This window comes from Pelophylax lessonae, assembly GCF_965119305.1.
Source record: "Pelophylax lessonae genome assembly, chromosome: 7".
Lineage (NCBI taxonomy): Eukaryota > Metazoa > Chordata > Amphibia > Anura > Ranidae > Pelophylax > Pelophylax lessonae.
In genome coordinates, this window is record NC_138774.1 from 248,472,098 (window position 1) to 248,494,218 (window position 22,121).

A 22,121-nucleotide genomic window follows, 5' to 3' on the forward strand; every position below is an offset into this window, starting at 1 on the left:
CTTCTGGGAAAATAACTTATTCCACTGTACTGGACGGTTGTTACCACAGATGCCAGCCTATCCGGGTGGGGAAGCATCCTCGGCACAGTGTGCTCATGGGGTCTGATCAATGTACTGCAACTCTAAGCGATCAGACTTTGTCTGGATCATTGAACAAGTTGTCCAATCGGACAATGCCACGGCTGTGGCCTATGTCAATCACAAAGGGGGCACAAGAAGTGTTCTGGTGGCTCGGGAAATAGCTGGCATTCTAAGGTGGGCAGAACGGTTTGTTCCAGCCCTCTCTGCTGTGCACATTCCAGTAGTGGAAAATTGGCAGGCGTACTATCTCAGTCAACAGGCGTTAGACCAGGGAGAGTGGTCACTACTTCATCCTGGGGGGGGGGGGGACTTCTGAGGTGGATTTGTTGGCCTCAACAGAAAAGTATGGAGGTTTATGGCATGGTGTCGGGATCCTCTAGCCAACGCCACAGATGCCTTAGCGGCTCCCTGGAGTCAGTATTGTCTGATATACGCCTTTCCTCCTCTCAAGCTTCTGCCGAGACTCCTGCGCAGGATTGAGGCAGAAGGAATTTCGGTCATCCTAGTGGCTCCAAACTGGCCTCGCTGGTCTTGGTACACTGATCTGGTACAGCTGGTCGCCGATGCTCCTTGGAGACATCCTCTCAGGGAAGGTCTGCTGTCCCAAGGACCGATCTTATATCCTGCTTTACAATCGCTGGCTTTGATGGCTTGGCTGTTGAATGCCAGGTGCTGAAGAATAGAGAGTTGTCTGAATCTGTGATTCCTAGGCTGTTAAAAGCTAGAAAATCTACTTCTAGGAAGATTTACCATCGTACTTGGAAGTCGTACATTGCGTGATGTGAATCCCTCAGGGTTCACCCTCGCTCCTTTTTGGTGACTCTGATTTAGGCTTTCCTCCAGTGGGGGGTCGGGCAGGGTCTGACCTTGAGTACCATCGAGGGCCAGGTCTCGGTCTTGGCGATTTTCTTTCAACATCCGTTGGCCACACACTCCTTTCTTCAGGGAGTGAGACACCTGGTTCCCCCGGTGCGGTATCCATTGCCACCGTGAGACCTCAATTTGGCGTTAGTTCTTCAGAAACCTCCCTTTGAAAATATTCGGGAGATTACCCTGATTATGTTGTCCCAGAATGTGGCCTTTTTTGGTGGCTTTTGCTTCTGCGAGCAGGGTGTCTGAGCTGGTGGCGCTGTCTTGCCGTTCACCTTACCTGGTGGTTCACAGGGATAAGGTGGTTATTCGGCCGTGTCCATCGTTTCCTCCAAAAGTCGTCAATGATTTTCATTTGAATGAAGACATTTTGTTGCCCTCCCTGTGTCCCAAGCCTAGGCATCCTAAGGAAGTTGCTTTGCCTTCCCTGGATGTGGTTTGGGCAATTGGGGTGTACCTAGCAGCTATGGAGTCGTTTCGGAAGTCAGATACACTATTTGCTCCTATGGATGGACCTCGCAAGGGGCTGGCTGCTTCTGCTGTGACCATTTGCAGATGGATCAGACAGACTGTGGTTCAGGTTTATTCTATTAAGGGTCAGGTTCCTCCTTTCCCTGTCAGGGCGCGTACTACTCGGGCGCTTAGTGACTCCTGAACCTTTCGTCATCAGGCGTCAGTGGTGCAGATTTGCAATGCGGCCACCTGGTTGTCTGTACACACATTCACAAAGTTTTATAAAGTGGATGTGTTGGCATCTACAGGTGCTTCTTTTGGCCGCAAAGTTTTGAAGGCTGCTATTTAGAGGACTTGTCCTCTTTGAGGGTGCTTTTTTCAGGTGAGCTCCAGTTAATAGTTGAGCTCTAAGTTACCTGGTTGGCTCTGTTTAGCCCTGGGGAAGTTTGTTTTCTGGGACGTCCCTACTATCATGAAGAGGAAGAACTGTGTCCGTCAATGAACAAAAGAGAAAATGGGATTTTTGACTTACCGTAAAATCCATTTCTCTTGTTCATTGACGGACACAGCACTCGGCCCTCTTTGGAGTTGTTTTTTTCTTCTGAAACTGAATACTTATAGCAGGAAGTGGGAGTATACCCCCAGGGGCTGCCCCGTAGGCGTGCTCAAGCTTTTCTCTGCATAGTGTCCTACTCCTGTAGGGAACAGTATAACCTACGGTCATGAAGATGAAGAGCTGTGTCGGTCAATGAACATCAGAGAAATGGATTTTACGGTAAGTCAAAAATCCCACTTTCTTCCAGTCTCATCGTGTGGCCCCGTGTCTTCTTAAACTCCCTGGGACTGAAACTTTTCATACGCTGGGATCACCGTTGAGATATTTGTATATCGCTATCATATCTCCTCTCGAGCGTCTCCATCTCTTCTCCATCTTTCTTTAAACATACAAAATAGCTTTAACGTAGGCCTACATTAAAAATATCAGGATGTCTGCACATATCAATAGTCTCTAGGGCAGATACAAGGACTTCCAGAGCCTCCACAACAGCCCCATGTGTGGCTGATTAGCTAGTATACCTTTACATAAAGAGGGATAGGAATAGTATCGACTTGTTAATACAAGGATATAAAATGTAACAAAAGGACACTTACAGGTATATATATTAATAAGTTCCCATGTACCTGCTACAGGCAGGTGTGTGTGTGTGGTAACATTAAAGGTGGGGAGTAATGGTTGGCATTAATTCACGCAGATCTTCAAACAGATAGACCCAGAGAGCCTGAAATCATAATATTTAACATCAAATATATCCTCCTTCATTTATACCTGACAAAATAAGGAAGACAGCAAACTTGTATACTTGCCAATACACAGTAGTACGCAGTCAACAATGTGGTATATTAGCTAATCCCTTTAAGGAAGTTGGTAGTGGAGGAATCGGTGCTCCCCAAGGGCCAAGTTTCTGCCAGTGTCCATAAAAATACATAGGAACTCAGCATATGAAAAGAAATCTATTATTAACTATATCGTCAAAAGTATTGGGACACCTGCCTTTACACACACAAACTTTAATTGCCTCCCAGTCTTAGTCTGTAGGGTTCAGTATTGAGTTAACCGAACCTTTACAGCTATAAGAGCTTCAACTCTTCTGGGAAGGCTGTCCACGAGGTTTAGGAGTAGGAATGTTTTACCATTCTTCTAGAAGAATTCTTCCATTTGTGAGGTCAAGCATTAATGTTGAATGAGAAGGCCTGGCTCACAGTCTCCACTCAAATTCATCCCAAAGGTATTCTATCGGGTTGAACTTGACTGCGGGCCAGTCAAGTTCCTCCACCCCCAAACTCGCTCATCCATGTCTTTGTGGACCTTGCTTTGTGCACTGGTGCGCAGTCATGTTGTAACAGGAAGGCGCCATCCCCCAAACTGTTCCCACAGAGTTGGGAGCATGAAATTGTCCAAAATGTCTTGGTATGCTGACGTCTTAAGACACACAGAAATGTTTTTTTTTATCATATGTGAAAGTTTTTTGATTTTACTTTAAGTAGTTTGTCTCATGCCAGTGCTGTTCAAGTCCCATTTTGCTAGAAGTAATTTTTTACTATACATTTTTTTGCTCTAAATAATAGGGATGTGGCATAGTAAAGGTCATGAACCACGTGACCTCCAGAAGATTTACCCCTCTTCATGACCGACCCAAATTTTGCAATACGGCACTGTGCTACTTTAACTGACAATTGCCAATATGTATTCTGCTGCATATTTTTGGTAAACAAAATCCCAGTAAGCGTATATTGATTGCTTTGCGCAAAAGCTATAGCGTCTACAAACTATGGGAAATTTTATTTTTATATCTTTTTTTTTTTTTTTTTTTTTTTTACTAGTAATGGTGGCGATCAGCGACCTACAGCAGGACTGCGTTATTGTGGCGGACAGTCAGACACTGACACTTTTGACACTATTTGGTAACCAGTGACAGCAATACAACAATCAGTGCTAAAAATATGCACGGTCACTGTACTAAGGACACTGGCTGGGAAGGGGTTAAACATCAGGAGAGATTAAAGGATTGACTGTGTGCCTAGCCTAGTGTGTTTGTGTACTGTGGGAGATGCTTTTACTAGGGGAAGGCATTAACACGGGATCAATGCTTTCCCTACTGACAGAATGGCAATCTGGTGTCGGTGCCAGTGGACACGAAGTCCGCGGTACTCACAGATCAGCTCCCGCTGTGCATAATCACAGCAGGAGCGGGTCTCCGGTGGAGCGCATGCATGTCCCAGACAAAGAAGCATTGGATCACATACTAGGTACATGATCTGGCGCAACAGTGCCGCCTTGCCACCATGTAAGTAAGGTATACAGATGGCAAGTGGTTAAGATACCCCTTTCTCAAAGTAGCTTGACTGACCACAGAAGGAGCCTATGGCTCCCACTGCTGTGTGTCTGTTGGGAGACCAGGAAGTGGGAGTAGCTGTGCTGGAGTGGTGAAAAATGCCAGGTAAGTGTTTAGATAGAGAGTGGGTAGAACAGTTAGTAAAGTCTTCACAATAAACTCCCATGATAGGTTCTCTTATTGGGCAATAGTGTGTTTCTTTTTCAGCTATATGTTCTCTAAATACATTTATCCACCAGTGCTTCTGTGCAGACACATGGTTTTCTTGGGTATTTCTTCCAAGCAGAGAGACTCCAGTGAGATGGGCTCATATTCCTCTGCTGTTAGTTTCGGGAGGGAAAACGTGAGGAGAGGAACAGCTTCACACAGACCACGGAAATTACATAAAGGGAGGAAGAGAGAGGTGAGGGAGATACAGATGCTGCAGAGAACAGGATGGAAAGTCAGTTTACTGACAAGAACACAGGAATAAGCAGGATCAACCAGGTAGTATTCTATATGAAAAAGTATAAATAACATTTTTAAAAATTATTAGCACAAAAATAATGAAGGAAGGATCAAAGATAGAAAGAAAGGATCAATTGGTTAAAGGAAGGATTGGTCGGTTGATTGTTCATCCCTTGTGAAAGCAATAAAGTTGATCAAAAAAAGTAAGAGTGTTAACCGCTTCCGAACCCAGCCCTCCTGCGTTAACCGACGTAGGGCTACGTCGGTTGCGTGCCTGCATATATATAATGTTTGGGGGTTCTAATTAGTTTTCTAGGAAAAAATACTGATTTTAACTTGTAAACAAAAAGTGTCCAAAATGGGGCTGGGGCTTAAGTGGTTAAAGTATAAAGTTAATATAAATTTTTAGGTACCATAGTTTGGCACCGTTCCACGGGCGTATGCTATTTTAAAGTGCGCCATGTTTGGTATGGTATCAAAATATTGGGAATTATATAGCGTTTGTGTGCAAAAATTTTTATTAAAGTGTATTTTTTCCCCAAGAAATTGCATTTGAAAAACCACTGCGCAAATACAGTGTGACATAATATATTTCAACACCCACCATTTTATTCTCTAGGACCTCTGTTCAAAAAATATATATAACGTTTGAGTGTTCTAAGTAATTTTCCACAGATTTTTACATGTTGGAGAGAAATGTCTGAATTGGCCTGGGTGGGACCTGGTTAGCAAAGAGGAGGGGAGCAGTAGCTTCAGTGCAAAGCATTGCTGTATCTATGGTGGGTTCTCACACACACAGACTACAGAAGAGAGAGGGAGGGGGAGATGCAGAGACGCTGAGGGGATAGCTGGATAACGGAGGCAGGTAAACTGACCACGCTATCGGACATCAGCAGCGATGATATATGTGGTCAGTTTGAAGAGGTGAAGCCAGGATCAGCCAGGTATTGTACAAAGTAGAAAGGGACAATCAACGTAACACTGGATTGTATATTGTGCCTTAAAGGGACAGGAGCATGTTTTCTTTTTTTTTTTTTTTGGGGGGGGGGGGGTTAGGGTTACAACCATTTTAAGGGTTTTGGATTTAAGATGTAGAACAAAGCCTATTGGACATACCCAGGCTTATATGTATACACAAAAAGCATAAGGGGAAAACTGAAACATAACTATTCACTTGGAAACAAAGGTGTCTTTTTGGATACAGCTCATTGGCATAGGCATATCCAACAACGACATTGAACAATCTTCCTCCACTATTCAGGTGCTCTCAATAGGACAAAAGAATAAAAGTAGGAGAATGGGCGAATCACATTAAAGTATCCCCAGGTGACGGTATTAAGGAATCAACCCAGGTATCCCAAAATTCTGCGAATTTCCAGGGGGGATCACCTAGATTCATAAGTGTATTTATACAGCAGTATTGCTGAATTGACTAGTTTTCCAAAAGTCAACCATGAGTGCCTTTGGGGATTTCCATTTAAACAGGATGGTCTTGCCAGCATAAAATAACATCAACCCTATCAGCGTTTGACATGGCCAATATGTGGACGCCACCAAGCACACAGACATCTATCGTTAAGCCTCGCACACACGATCAGATTATCGGACACATTTTCTTTAGTTTGTTGCATGCTTGTCTAATATGGAAAGTGAAGAGCTTACTTTCATATGAAAATTCTCGTACGACAGAATTCAACTTCAGAAGTAATGTCATGTGTTGAATTGTTTTGTATGTATTCTTTAGTTTCCAAGCATGCCTAGTTTTGCTCTTGTGATTTTTTTCAGACGAAAACTGTACTAATTAAACGAAAATCAGATGTTGTGTTCACATACGATAAAAATGTTAAAGCCTGCACATCCAGTTTTTGTAATCGGCTGTCGAAAGCACTATACTAACGTTCCAAAAATCGGCAGATCGTTCGTCTGTCTAAATTTTACTTCCGAATTTCTTATCGTGTGTACAGGCCTTTAATGGTGTGGAGATCAAAGCATACTGTTTTACACATTCTTAAACATCTGTCCAAAAGGACTGGACCATTGGACACAGCCATATAACATGTATAAATGTTGCTGGGTCTACTGGATAGCACCGGAGGGTTTTGGTAGATCCTATGCAGTTTTTGAGGGGTGATATAGACCCTGTGAAGTATCTTACATTGAATTAGTCTATTTCGCTGAGACTAGTTTTTGCATGGGGTATTCCCAAACCTCCTCTCAGTCCTCTGAATCCATGTCCGGGGCCAGCAGTTTATCAAGGCCATCATGAATAGATAGGAGGGTTTTGTATATACTGGATAAAGGTTTTGCCAAGGAGTCATCTTGTAGCATTCTCCTCATTCACTACACTACAAAGGGGAGCTGGTGGCCTTGAAATTGCATTTAAAAAGCGTGGTGCAGTTGGAGGTAGCGGAATAGATAGAAGTTGGGCAGATCAAATTGAGAGTCAAACGACCTGAGTGTAATAGAATAATTCTGAAAAAGTGGATGTGGCGATGGCGATGCTATACAAGAGGAAGGCCAGTATTTAAGTCTATTCGGAGCCTATATGCACAGTGTGCTATACTAAATTTGCAGTGATTTATAATAGAATGTGCAAATAACATATAAAGTGACCGGTGCTGCAAGTGATAGATTCTTATGTGCTTGGAAAAAATAACAATAAACAGTATTTCAAAACTCTTATGAAGTAACCAGTGCTACAAGCAATAAATCCAAATGTGAATAAAAAATAAACAATGCATATTATATCCTGTACCCGATAATCCAAAGTTCATATAATGTGATCAGTGCTCCAAATAAGTCCTTATGTTGTGTTATACTTGTGCAGTGGTTCCTCCACGCATGCCCCCCTCTTTGTGCTTAACTCACCAGAAATCTTTCCCCTCAAGGGCGTAACCGGCATTCACAGCACCACCTGGCTGTATGTGGATATCCAGGACCAGCCCTAGGGTACTTCTCCTTCATTTTGGTTCCACTGCCCTAGCAATCTCAGACATGCATGAAAGTAGCAAAAGCAGGCTCCATAGTGTGATACCATAAACAACAATTTATTAAAATAAATAGTATTGCACTTACATTTAGTTTGAAATCAGACCGCATATAGAAACCAGGAAGTCCAGGACGCGATGCGGTCCATGGACCTGAAACCGGAAATGATGCTGCTGACTGAGCCGGGTACAGTATCTCAAACCACCTGTAAAAGTGTGAACCGAACTCCATAACACCAAAAATCGTTGCCATATAAATCCAATCAACCTAATCAAATGCTTTCGCTATATCTAAAAGTACCAATAACCGAGTGGAAAAATTAGAAGTGGGAAGTTGCAAGTGAGCCCATACTCTACGTAGATAAATATATGTTGATTTGCCCAGTATAACACCTGCCTGGTTTATACTGACCCTGGTAGGCAGAACATTTACCAGCTTATAGGCTAACACTTTGGTGAGAATTTTGCCATCATAATTGAGAGGGATATGGGCCTATAGGAAGCACACGATGTAAGATCCTGGCTTTAGAACTACTTTAAAGTGGTCCTAAAGTCTTAAGGTTTTTTACCTTATTGCATTTTATGAGCCCAGAAAAGGATCGGGGCTGCTCTGTGCAAAACCACTGCACAGAGCAGGTAAGTATAGGCGTTGTTATTTTTAAGGAAAAAAAAACAAAGCTTTATAACCACTTTAAATTAACTTAAATGAGTTGTCATTTACTTACACTATATTGCCAAAAGTATGGACACGCACATGAACTTTAATGGCACCCCAGTCTTAGTCCATAAGGTTCAATATTGAGTTGGCCCACCCTTTGCAACTATAACAGCTTCAAATCTTCTTTGAATGCTGTCCACAAGGTTTAGGAGCGTGTCTATGGGAATGTTTGACCATTCTTCCAGAAGCGCATTTGTGAGATCAGGCACTGATCACCAACAGGAGAGAACGCCTGGCTCCCAGTTTGTGCACTAATTCATCCGAAAGGTGTTCTGTCGGGTTGAGGTCAGGACTTTGTGCCGGCCAGTCAAGTTCCTCCATCCCAAACTCACTCATCTGTGTCCTTATGGACTTTGCTTTGTGCACTGGTGCGCAGTCATGTTGGAACAGGAAGGGGCCAACCCCAAACTGTTTCCACAAATTTGGGAGCATGAAATTGTCCAAAATGTCTTTGTATGCTGACACCTTAAGAGTTCCCTTCTTGGGAACTGAGGAGCCAAGCTTAACCCCTGAAAAACAACCATACGCTATAATCCCCCTCAACCAAATGATTTGGACCAGAGCACAAAGCAAGATCCATAAAGACATGGATGAGTGAGTTTGGGATGGAGGAACTTGACTGGCCTGCACAGAGTCCTGACCTCAACCCAATAAAGCACCTTTGGGATGAATTAGAACGCAGACTGTGAGCCAGGCCTTCTCTTAGACATCAGTGCCTGACCTCACAAATGTGCTTCTGGAATAATAGTCAAACATTCCCATAGACACACTCCTAAACCTTGTCGACAGCCTTCCCAGAAGAGTTAAAGCTGTTATAGCTGCGAAGGATGGGCCACCTCAATACTGAACGCTATGGACTAAGACTATGAGGCCATTACATTTCATGTGCTTGTAAAGGCAGGCGTGCCAATACTTTTGGTAATATAGGGTATATTACATATTTATAAAGGATTTACTGTATTTATCTATCGTTCATTGACAGACGCAGCTCCATCTATTCAGAGACCATAGGGTTATGCTCTTCCCACTAGGAATAGGCACTAGGCAGGAAAAAAATGTAACCATGCCTTTGGGGCTGTCCCTGCAGGCATAACCCCACACACTCTATCAGCAAGAAGTTTGTTTCTGCTTAGTTTAAGGAATAGGGCCTAGCTCCCTGCTGGGACTTTTGGTCTTTTAATGGGAATGTTTTATTAGATGTAATTTTTTTATTTTCACTAGTTAGTTCCTGAGGACCAAGATCCAGAGGAACTACAAGCAACATCCGGCTGCGGTTTCGCACTGGATAATCTAGATCCTTAAGGTCTCCCAGCCTGGCCAGCAAGCGTCAGCAGGTTATAGTCCAGAACTAGGCCTCACCACGACGGTGCCCGGATGGATGGGGACTAGCCTGCGAGTGGACTAGTCTCACTGGGATGCACACAACCTGGAACGCCCTAAGTTGCAGCCTTCCCTCTGGCTGACAGCACCTGGGTGGGAGCTGATCTGTTTCGGAGTGGTGCCCACCTGGTATCGTGATATGGTAAGTAGATTGTCCCCCCAAACTCCTCTGACAGGTGCGGGGTGGACTGGGGCCCCTCCCTGAAATAGTCGGACCCAAGGGTTCCCCTGGCCTCTGAGAACTGGGCCTGTATACCCCTCAGCATTCCCCTACCCCTAGCAGCTTTTTACCTTGGGGGGGGCGGTAATATTGCGGCCAGTTGTGGTGCTTAATTGGTGGGGGTGGCTTGTTCTGATTGAGTTCCCTGTTTAGGGTCCTTCCGATGCCTACTGTTCTAGGACCCCTAATGGTGGGGGTCCTGGAGACTGCATGGCGCGCCATGGGGGGCCGCCATTTTGTTGTGTATCATATTTTCTGTTCCCATTGAAATATATGGGAAGCCATTTTCTTTATTTCCCAATCTGAATGCATTGAGCGGCCATTTTCCTGAGGTCCACTAGCTGCACAGGCGTGCGGCATGGCTTTCTAATTATAGAGACAGAGTTTGTTCTTCCTTTTCCTGTGCAGTCAGTATCACTTTAGTTTTGCATAGCACATGCTGACAGTCTCCTGAGCAGTCTGGTATTGTTTTGCTGGGATTTTCCAGTGGTTTTTCCTCATCCACTCTACTATTAGTAACATTAGTCAGGGTTTGGGAGCCCGCAGTAACAGCGGTGGGATCGCGTTTTTGGTGGTACTAAAGGGACACTGCTAAAATTTTTATATCAGTGTAACATAGAGTCCCAGGATAAAATTTCACCTGCAGACCCCCTGGGAACAACTTCACCACCTTCTGGCTCACAGTCCCAGCCTGTTATCTTGCCATTTTTGCAAAATCTAATGTCTAAGGTAGATTTTGTAATTTCCAGTGTTGCCACTTGCAAACGCCCTCTGCCTTCGCCTACATCGGCAGGGTCCTCGGACTCCCAAGTAGATTTGGCCGCTGAAGATGTAGCCCACCCTAAGGGTTCAGAGTCTTCGCATTCTGACGGTGAAGAAGAACTGTCCTCCTCAGCCGCCTCGCGGGAATGCGCATTGGTAGAAGCCCTGATAGTTTCTGTACGGGAAACTTTAAAATTTGCTGATTCCACAGCGCCGGGTACGCAGGTGTCTTTTCGCTCCCGCAAATCCCGTAAATTCGGGCAAGATGTTCCCTTGTCCAGAATTGTTTCATAATATTGTGAATGAACAATGGTGACGCATTAAGCACGTGCTGATGGTGCCTAAGCGTTTTGTACGCCGTTACCCCTTTGCGGAGGCAGTGTCCACTAGGTGGACTGTACCACCGAAGGTGGATCTTCCGGTGTCCAGGTTAAATAAAGTGACTCTGGTGCCGGTAAAAGAGTCGCCAACCTTTTGCGGACCCTGTGGATAGACGGGTGGAGTCTTTAATCCTCCATCTCCAAGTGATAACAGGTTCCATTTTAAAGACTACTTTTGTGAACATTCTGGTGGTGCAGACGGCTACGGAATGGGTAAAGTTACTTAAAAGTAACTTGGTAGCTGAACGGCTCCCCCCTGCGGTGCTGGAGCTAATGGACTAGTTGGCTCAAGCCCTGATGTTCATGTGTGACACGTTCCTGGATTCGGCTCTGTTAGTGGCTAGGGCGTCGGCAGTGGGGATTGCTATTAGGTGCATGGTGTGGCTATATAGCTGGTCTGCTGACCAGGCCTCCAAAAAGGCCTTGACTGATCTTCCCTTCACAGGGGAGAGGCTTTTTGGATATTCCCTGGATGAGGATCAAAGGTATCACAGGGTGTAAGAGTACTCTTCTTCCCCAATCTTCTAAGGGCAAGGCGCAGCGTCCTAGGCGGGGGCCTTCCTTTACTGCTCATAAATGTCTTTTCCGTACCTCTGGGTCGCAAGAAAAAGGTAAATCGTTCAGGTCTTCTGAGGGCTCCAAGAATCCGTGGTTGGGAAAGTCTAAGTCCGGCCTGTCTGAATCTGCAGACAAGCCCTCATCTGCATGAGGGGGCGCCCTCATCCGCTTCTGGGGTAGGGGGACGTCTTGGTTTCTTTCCAGAACCCTGGACCTCCTTGATTCAGGACAAAGGGGTCCACGAGCTGATCTGATCAGGGTACAAGATTGATTCCGGTCTCGACCGTCGGACAGGTTTTTCCCGTCCAATCTTCACCTATCGCCAGACCAGTTAAGGGACTTGCGAGGAGCAGTAAATGATTTTCTGTCCCAAGGAGTGATTGTACCGGTCCCTTCTCAGGAACGGTTTTAAGGGTTTTATTCAAACCTATTCATTGTGCCCAGAAAGGAGGGCAAGGTGTGTCCAATCCTGGATCTCAAGGCCCTGAACCACTTTTTGCGGGTACAGAAGTTTCAGATGGAATCCATCTGCACGGTAGTGGCGTCACTGCACCAGGGAGACTTCTTAGCCTCCATAGATATCAAGGACGCATATCTACACATCCCTATTTACGCAGGTCACCAGCGGTTTCTTTGCTTTGCAGTGGCAGAAGAGCATTATCAATTTGTGGCATTACCCTTTGGTCTCGCCTCCGCTCCTAGGGTGGTTACCAAGGTGCTAGCACCAGTGTTGGCATTGCTGCACCAATGGGGGATTGCGGTACTGGGGTACCTGGACGATCTCCTGTTGAGAGCGGACTCCCATTCAGCCTTGATGGGCGACCTGACGATCACTGTCACAACCCTGAAAGAGTTTGGTTGGAACATCAATTTCAAGAAATCCGCCCTGATACCTTCCTTGAGACTGGATTATCTGGGCCTGACTCTGGATTCAACTTTGGCGAGGGTATTTCTTCCCCCGGACAAGCGACAAAAATTGCAGGGGGTGATTCGGTTGCTGTTGGCAAAGAATCTGTCTTCACTGCGGACTTGCATGCGGGCCTTGGGTCTGATGTTATCAACCTTCGAGGTGGTTCCGTTTGCTCAGTTGGAACAAGGATCCGAAGTCCTTGGACTCTTTGATCCGGTTGAGCCACAACACAAAGTCTGCACTGTTGAGTGGTGGATTCAGTCTCCAGAATTATGCAAGGGCAAGTCTTTCCTTCCATTGTTTTGGACGGTGGTAACCACGGCCGCCAGCCTGTTAGGCTGGGGCAGGGTGCTGGGGAAGCTCTGTGCCCATGGTACCTGGACAGTGAAAGAGTCAAAACTACCGATAAGTTTTAGAGCTCAGAGCAGTAAAGCTTTGTCTGAGCCACTGGACGATTCGTCTGCAAGATTGACCGGTTTGGATTCAAAGGGACAATGCCATGGCTGTGGCTTACATCAATCACCAGGGGGGCACAAAGAGTGTCTTGGCGGCCAAGGAAGTGGCCAAGATTCTGGCCTGGGCGGAAAGGTTTGTTCCAGCCCTCTCTGCTGTACACATTTTAGGTGTGGAGAGGTGAGTCTTAAGGTGTTGGATCAAGTGGAGTGGTCCCTACACCCGGAGGTGTTTCATCTCTTGTGTGTTCGGTGGGGGACACCCAAGGTCGATCTGTTTGCTTCTCGCCTTAACAAGAAGGTTCAGAGGTTCGTAGCCAGGTCTCGGGATCCTCTGGTCGATGCCACAGACGCACTGGTGGGTCCTTGAGGTTGGTATCGGCTGATTTATGCCTTCCCTCCGCTGAAACTCCTGCCGAGGCTTCTACGCAGGATAGTGGTGGTAGGGATTCCGGTCATTCTGGTAGCTCCAGACTGGCCTTGCCGGTCTTGGTACGCAGACCTGGTAAGGTTGGTCGCCGATGCTCTTTGGAGACTTCCTCACAGGGAAGATCTGCTGTCTCAAGGCCCGATCTTCCATCCTATTTTACAGTCGCTTCCTATACTATTGAAGGCTAGGAAGTCGACTTCCAGGAAGATTTATCATTGTAGTGGAAAGCGTACATTTCATGGTGTGAATCGCTGAAGGTGCACCCACGCTTGTTTTCAATCGCTAGGGTTTTTGCTTTTCTGCAGAAAGGAGTTGAGCAGTGGTTGGCTTTGGGCACTATCAAAGGCCAAGTGTCGGCTTTGGCTATATATTTTCAACGCCCGTTAGCTGCGCATGCCTTGATTCGTACCTTCATACAGGGAGTGCGCCATATGGCTCCCCGGAGACGGTCCCCGCTACTGTCGTGGGACCTCAATCTGGTATTATCTTCTACAAAAGCCTCTTTTTGAGAACATTCAAAAGATTTTTCTGCTGTCATTGTCTCAGAAGGTTGTCTTTTTGGTGGCTATCACTTCTGCTTGCAGAGTATCTGAATTGGCGGCGTTGTCATGCCGCTCACCTTATCTGGTGGTACACAGAGATAAAGTGGTACTTAATACGACCTAATAAGTCGTTTCTTCCTAAGGTGGTTTCTGATTTTCATCTGAATGAAGACATTGTGCTGCCTTCACTCTGTCCTAAGCCCAAGCATTCCAAGGAATTTGCCTTGCATTCTTTGGATGTGGTTCAGACGATCAGGGTTTACCTGGAGGCCACTGAGTCTTTTAGAAAGTCAGACGCTCTCTTTTGTCCTTACCGTAGGACCTCGTAAAGAATTGGCTGCGCCAGCTGCGTCCATATCTGGATCAGGCAGACGGTAGTTCAGGCTTATTCACTGGAGGGTCAGGTTCCTCCCTTTCCCAGTGAAGGCGCATTCTACTAGAGCGCTGAGTGCTTCTTGGGCTTTTCGCCATCAGATGTCAGTGCTGCAAGTTTGCAAGGCGGCAATTTGGTCGCCTGTGCATACGTTCACAAAATTCTATAAAGTAGATGTGTTGGTGTCTTCGGATGCTTCCTTTGGCCACAAGATTTTGCAGGCTGCTGTTTAAAGAGAATCTTTTTTTTTGTTTCTCTTTGAGGGTGTATGTTTTTTCTTGGTGAGCTCCGGTTGTTCCTGGTTGAGCTCTATGTTACCTGGTTGCCTAAGTTTAGCCTTTGGGGAGTTACATTCTTTTTTGCGTTGTCTTCACACCCCTCATGAATATACTGCTTTGGGACATCCCTATGGTCTCTGAATAGAGCTGCTTCTGTCGATGAACGATAGAGAAAACTGGATAATTGTAAGAACTTACCGTAAAATCCTATTCTCTGAAGTTCGACAGACACAGCACCCGCGCCTCTACTTCTGAGCGAATAGGGTTTTTTCTTTTCCAAACACTGCTTCCAACTAAACTGCTTGCTGATAGCAGAGTGTGTGGGGGTTATGCCTGCAGGGACAGCCCCATAGGTGTGGTTAAACTTTTTTCTTGCCTAGTGCCTATTCCTAGTGGGAGAAGCATAATCCTATGGTCTCTGAATAGATGGAGCTGCGTCTGTCGAACTTCAGAGAAAAGGGTTTTACGGTAAGTTCTTACAAAAATCCAGTTTTTTGCATGTTCAGCTATGCAACGTTATGTAGTGTTATCACAAATTTTAGTTAAGTTCTATAGCAAAAGCTTCTTTTTCTCTTACAGTCTCCGCACCTCAGAGACCAGCTACCTTAACGAAGCATTCTCATTCTATTCTGCTATTCGACAGCGCTCCTACTATTCTCAAGTCACCAAAGAGGACAGGTGAGATTTTGCTTAATAATGTCCTTTTCTTTGTACATTCTTTAGTTTTTGTAACCGAAGTGTCAGAAGTGGTAGATCATGTTCAATGTGTGAGATATTTCCCTTTAAGGGGATGGTTTTAGCTCTTTCTTCTGTAATAATAATATTAATAGAAACGTATTTCATGAAAATGTTCTTTACTTTGGTGTACCTATTAAAGGTTACATGATGGGAGAACTACATTGTTCATAGAGTTTTTGAGCCTACGTTCACATTTACGCTGTTACCAGTGGTAAGATTCGGGCACCCACAACAGGAGAACCACAAGAAAGCTACAAATAAGTGGGCCCCATTCATATTTTTGCACTACAATACAGGTTTAGGGAAACTGCATCCTGCTTTGCATTTTCTAATATAATCTTTATTTGCATTTTAAAGATGTTACATTACAAAAGATTTTAGTTCCAGTTTCCAGAGAATGCCAATCTTGATGTTGCAAGATGAGCATATAAACATTTCAAAAATGTATTGTTATCCTTTTTTGACTTCCAGGCTCAGTTACTCCTTTTTTTTTTTTTTTAACAACCAGGATTGCTTTTTATTGAAATAATGGCATGGTACAACGGCAGCAAATTGCATGTCAATGCTAAGCAACATATTGAGACATCAGTAATGTAATCTGCAGAGAGTTCAAAACCGGTTAGAGTAGCTCACAAGGTACACAAGTAAAATGAAAAGGGGACCCTCAAAGAAGATTTTACCGTGAAAACTCAAGGTTAATGCAGCCTGTAAACATGAAAAGAAAACACGTGTCATCCGTGGCTGCCAGACCTTGTCATGTTTCCTAGGGCAGCCCCTATTCACATATGTCAATTTATACAATACTGCATTAATGGAAGACTCCTATGAGGCCATCAAAGATGGGGGGAGGTCCATTTACTAATTGTTACTAATTATTACTTTCTTAGAATAATACATTAAGTATTATTAACAATTATTAGTTGATTAACAAATTAATATTTTAGTGTAGCAAGGCATCTGTTCATCTTCCTGGATGCCCAACAATGCACGCTCAGGAGAGAGCGGTAGGTACATTTGCACTCTATGACAGGTCCAAAACATGTGATAAGTTCCAACATCTGCGTGAAAGCCTGGACATTCGGGCAACCCCTGTGAATAAATTATGTGCAGTTTAAGTTGTGTAATATATTCCATGCAAAGATTTTGCTTTAATCCATTTGTCTCGTGAATAAATAACCAATCTAAAGCTATCCTCAAAACATTCCTCATAGGACTCCCTGTCCATAGTTTAAATGTCTATCCTTCACTGCTCTCACAACCTGTCCATTTTAGGAGACTCCACACTAAGGTGAGCCAGATAGAGTTAAGACAGGGATTTAGAGAGGGAGTCCTGTTTTGGGTCAACCTCCAAACAAGGAGGAGTGGGGAGTTGTGATCATGATGCAATTGATAGTAATGAAAGTACATACATCTATGCAATTTTTAGAGGAAAGATCCAGGAAAGTTAATAAGGTACATATGGGCATAATGTGTCTAAGCTTCCTGACTCCATAACGGGCCCACACCTAGGGGCCCGGCAGCAATCTGAAATCATGAAAAGGAGTACCCCATAGAGGGTAATACGGGGACCACTGCTTAGGTTGCATAAAACGTTTCCTAGCTACATTCCAGACTTGAAGCGTAACTCTAGTAGGGTGTAGAAAGGAGGCATATTCCCTAGGTCCTCAATGCACCAAGTTGCTATGTTCCAGAAGGGCCGCTTCTAGACAGACTTGCGGCATTTTATGTAGATTTTGTGAACCACCATTCACTGGTAACCAGGATGGCTACCCAATAATAGACCAGTAGCTTAGGTAGTGCCAGACCTCGACAACGCATCGGTAATTGGAGGGTTGACTTCGCCAGGTGAGAGGGGACCCCTTTCAGAAGAAGGAGCTAACAAAAAGGTTACCCTCCCTGAAAAAAGAACCAGCTATCGAAATAGGGCAATTCCAGAAAACATAGTTAAATTTAGGGAGATAAATCATTTCAAGTATATTTATGTGGCCCAAAGTACAGTAGTAAGTTAGCCCAAGAAGAGCATCACTCCCTCAACTGTAGAAATATGGGGTTAAGGTTTAGCCTATGAAATCTCCACAGATCCCGGGTGACTTGAATACCCAAATATTTGAATTTGTCAGTCCACAGTAATGGAGTAGGGGCTGCAGATTCCCTAGCCTGGGGGTAGAGAGGAAAAAACGATTTAGTCCATTTAATAGGAATGCCCGAATATAGCATTCAAATTCATCAAAGCCATCTAGTTCACCCTACAAGGAGGACTTTGTATCATGTAAATACATCGGCATAGAGAGAGATTTTCTCCTCCAGATGGCCGACCCTCAAGCCCTCAATGAACCTGAAACTCCATACTAAAACGGCCAGGGGGTTTCAAAGCCAAGGCAGAAAGATTCAGGGAAAGTCGGCAGCTCTGTCGAGTTACCCTTCTCAAGGGGAAAAATTTGGATATGTCCGAATCCTAGCATGGGGGGCACAATAGAGCATACCCAACTACTGCAGCAACCTGGGCCCAAAACCAAACCTTTTCAGTACCTTCCAAAGGAACATCCACCTAACAGTCGAAAGCCTTTCAGCATTCAAAGAAGTGATGAGTCTTGTGCCACTGTTGGCATGGGTCATAGTCTAGTTTAGAAAGAGGCGGCGGATATATAAGTGTCTGTGCCCTTCCCAGGCAAGAAATCAGTCTGATCATCCATCACACTTATAGACGAAGAGACAGAATTTTAGCTAGTATTTTGGCATTTAGCATTATTAGGAGATGGGTCTCTTGGAGACACAATCTTCAGGATCTTTGCCTTGTTTTGGCACTAACACAATAAGGGCCTAAGACATAGACTCCAGTAGAAAACCCAGGGAGGTAAACTGAGCAAGGAGAGACGTGAACTTAGGCGCCAACAGCTCCTAATAGAATGAGTAGAATTGATTGGGATCCCATGAGTTTCAGGGGTCTTACCCGATTGTAGATGTCCTAGCGCCTCTTGTACCTCTTCCAGAGAGAGATCCCGGTCTAATTTATTCCTTGTCTCAGAGTCAAGGCTGTGGAAATCAATATGGTTGAGATAAGCATTTAGGTCAGTCTCACTATAGGTAGCCTTAGAGGAGTATAGCGCTTGGTAATACTGCTAGAATCTATTGTTAATTCCATCTAGTGACATCAGTATTTCCCCGCTTGATCCCCTAATTCTACCAATATGTGTAACAGTAAATTGTTCCTTAGCCCTGAATTGTTTTGTACAAAAATATTACCATAAATAATTAGGCCACACCCCTATATATACCACACAAAGAATAAAGAAAGAAAAAAGTGGGGTTTTTTAGACCAAAATGAGATGGTCAGAATATAGTATGACACAGCAGGTTTGTTAAAAACGCATGTTTATTAATCAAATAATTCTTTCCCATAAAAAGGCATGTGCAAACATGCTCTAAAGACATACATACATATAACCTATAATGACATAAAAACAAGAACACAGATTTATAGGATAACCAAGTGGTGGGTCTCAACAAGAGAAGGTGGAAATGGTCCCTGCGCAGCCAACGCGTTTCGCTTGGTTTTGCTTCTTCAGGGCTTAAGAGACCAAGAAACCAACTAGTGTTCTATAAGGTATATGAAAGAACAGTACAATAAATATACAATATATAATTATCATATAGCGTCATGCTGTGTGATACATATAACAAATCATAACAATAGAGGAAATGTAATGTATACTGACCCCTCGTGTGTAAGATCATGGGGCGGGCGGCAATTCCGTAAGTGGGCTTGGATTGTATAACAGGCGTAGGCTTTAAATAAAAATTTGATTATAATGGGATAAAGTGTATATCTCTTTATATTGTATATACAAACAAAGCACTGGGGTGCATGTGCATGCATCTATAGAGCACACGCTGTATTGGTATACATTTATAGTGGGGCACCGGCATTCTCTGGTAGGCAGAACGCTTAGTTCCGCACCCTCTTCGGCGTACACATTCCAGGTGGGGAAAATTGTCAGGTGGACTATCTCAGTTGGTAGACATTGGACCAAGGGGGGGTGGTCCCTTCATCGGGACATGTTTAATCAGATATGTCTGTGGTGGGGCACCCCTGAGGTGGACCTATTGGTGTCTTGGCTCAACCTTTGTACCAAGGTTTGTGGCAAGGTCACGGGATCCTCTGCTCTGGTGGCCCCATGAGGCCAATATCATCGGATCTATACCTCCCATCAAGTGAAAATAGGATTTTTGTATTTATGGTAAAATCCATTGACGGACACAGAACCCACCCCCTCTATGTAGTTTTGATGCTTCTGACACTGCTTGTTACTAAACTGAAGGCTTATAGCAGAGAGGGGGATGCATACAGCTAGGATTGCCCATAGGCGTAGCCAAATCTTTTTTTTCAGCCTAGTGTCCTTACTCCTGCAGTGGGCGATATAACCCTATGGTTCTGAATATAGAGCATTGTGTCCGTCAAGAGAAATCTATTTTACGAAAAGTACAAAAATCCTATTTTTTTTTTTTTTAGTTATAAAGTTTTATTGACATTTAACCAAATACGTACAACCAGTACAAGAAAGGTACAAATAGTAAAGTAAAGAACGAAGTAAGACAGGTCAGCCATAGATGTATAACAGAAAATGGGAATACATTCAATATTGAGGTGACATGCTGGTAACAAGTACATCAAATGCAGTACGCAAAAAGGGGAAACCTAAGCAGTAGTGATAAACAAAGGGCACCCAACAAAGGAGAACCCCGATGCTCCACCTGACCCCGCATCATCATCAACACGGGTGCGCCAGGACAGAGGAGGGCCCACTGAGGCATCCCACAAGTGTATCCACACGTGCTCAAGGCATATGGAATGTAAACACAGCACCAACCTCCTTCGAGTTAACTTGCACACCAAGGATAAGAAAGAAGAAAAAAAAAAAGGAAGGGAAAACCATCCTAATTGTGAGAAATATTAAAAACAGGATAGATCACTCACATTTAGTTAAGGAGTAGCAGGTGCATCTGTGGGGAAAACATGTAGCAGCTTGGATGTCACTTGAGTGCTGTACATTAATGGTATTTTAATCTTTGGAAATCTCAGAGGAATAGTACATCCAACCTGACAATGTTTCTTTAAACTTATCTTGTTGGTCTTTGTGTGAACCCCACTGTTCAGCTTCCATGATTACATCAACCTCCCTTTTCCACTCTAGCAGAGTAGGACTATAGGGGAAACCCCAAAACTCATGGGTTTCAGGTAACATTTTAACTGTTGAAGCCAGATTGTAAAATACATTTCTTTTACAAACCTGTAGGTAGAAAGACATGTTTGGAGAGCAATACAGTCTCATTACCTAGTGTTGCTCTAACTGGCTAGGACACGTAATACAATTTATGTGTTTTACAAAGGGTGTTTTACAAAAGGTGGGACCTATCTATCTAAAGTTTCTTTGAAGTCAAATCTTGATTGAAATGCGGAATAGAATATGGAGGATTGGGAGACAAGGATTTTGTTGGCAATTCAGGTTAAAAAATAACTTTTTATTTAAATTCATATAAAAACAGGGAAAGAGAGGTATTGAATATAAAAATATGACTTGAAAACAAGCCCAGAACTTCATACAACTATGTAGCAGTTATTTAGAGTATCAATTCCATACAGAGGTAGAGAAAGTTCATACAAATCCTTAAAGAAATCAGGATACTTGAAATGCAGAATAGTTCACATAGGCTTGTTACTTTTAGTAGTTGTTTAGCTGAACAGGTATTCAATGGCCGAGATAGCAATCTTGCAAATTAAGAGGTGGGAAACTGATGTTCTCATTATGACCATCTGCTTCACTGACAATATATTTTTATATCAAAAATATATTTTATTTATAACTAAAATGTCTTTTCCCTTTTCCCATTCAATTCCTCCTGTTGGCAATATACTTGCCACAAAAAAATAAAACTGTCCCTTCCTACATTGGAGTTCTGGAAACATATCACTGCTATCTCAAGCAATCCACACACTAGTTGTAGTGAACAGTTGGGCCTGTGATCATTGACAGTGTAGAGGTCTCCGCTCTGTCCCTGTGTGGTGGTCCCACATCACAGTTGCTTTTGGTAACTGTTAAAGCCAGGGATGGCTTACCCAGATGGGGATCCTGGAGGTTCTGATATGAGGAAGAAGGAACAAACTAGGTCTCATAACAAATACAAAACCTAACGTAAATGGTATTTTGAAGAAAGGCAGATAAAATTACAATTCCCTGACATCTCCCTCCAACTGCCTAATCTTAGTTTAAGTATGTATTTTTCTAGTTCATATTTCTCCTGATTTATGCAGAAAAATCTAATTTTGCCTTGTCAAGGCTAAAAAAATACAAAATATAAAAAAAAAAATGTCACCAAAAAGTCTTAAAATGACAAGTTGGTTTAGCAGTGTATGAACGCCAAGTATTTTGTTGACTCCTCCTTTGACAGTCGTACATAAGACTCTGACACTGCAACACCTAAGAACTCATACAATGTTCATACATAATATTCTCCTCTTCAGGACCATCGCAGTGCACATGACAAACTTCCGGTAGGTGTGCAAATCGTTTTGCAATCATAGTAAACTGAGCTTTAACTTTTCCAGACAGCTGACATGATAGGTATCAAAGCTATTCAGATATTAAAAAG

General features: G+C 43.8%; 1 protein-coding gene across 2 annotated transcripts in view; it reads left to right on the plus strand.

The window, feature by feature from the left end:
- The window catches only part of SCAI (suppressor of cancer cell invasion), a 630,428-nt gene that overhangs the window by 234,265 nt on the left and 374,042 nt on the right, over positions 1–22,121 (plus strand). For both annotated transcript variants that reach the window (XM_082262618.1, XM_082262619.1), the window contains exon 6: positions 15,315–15,413. In XM_082262618.1, the coding sequence (XP_082118744.1) occupies positions 15,315–15,413 (99 nt within the window). The remainder of the gene's footprint in view (positions 1–15,314; positions 15,414–22,121) is intronic.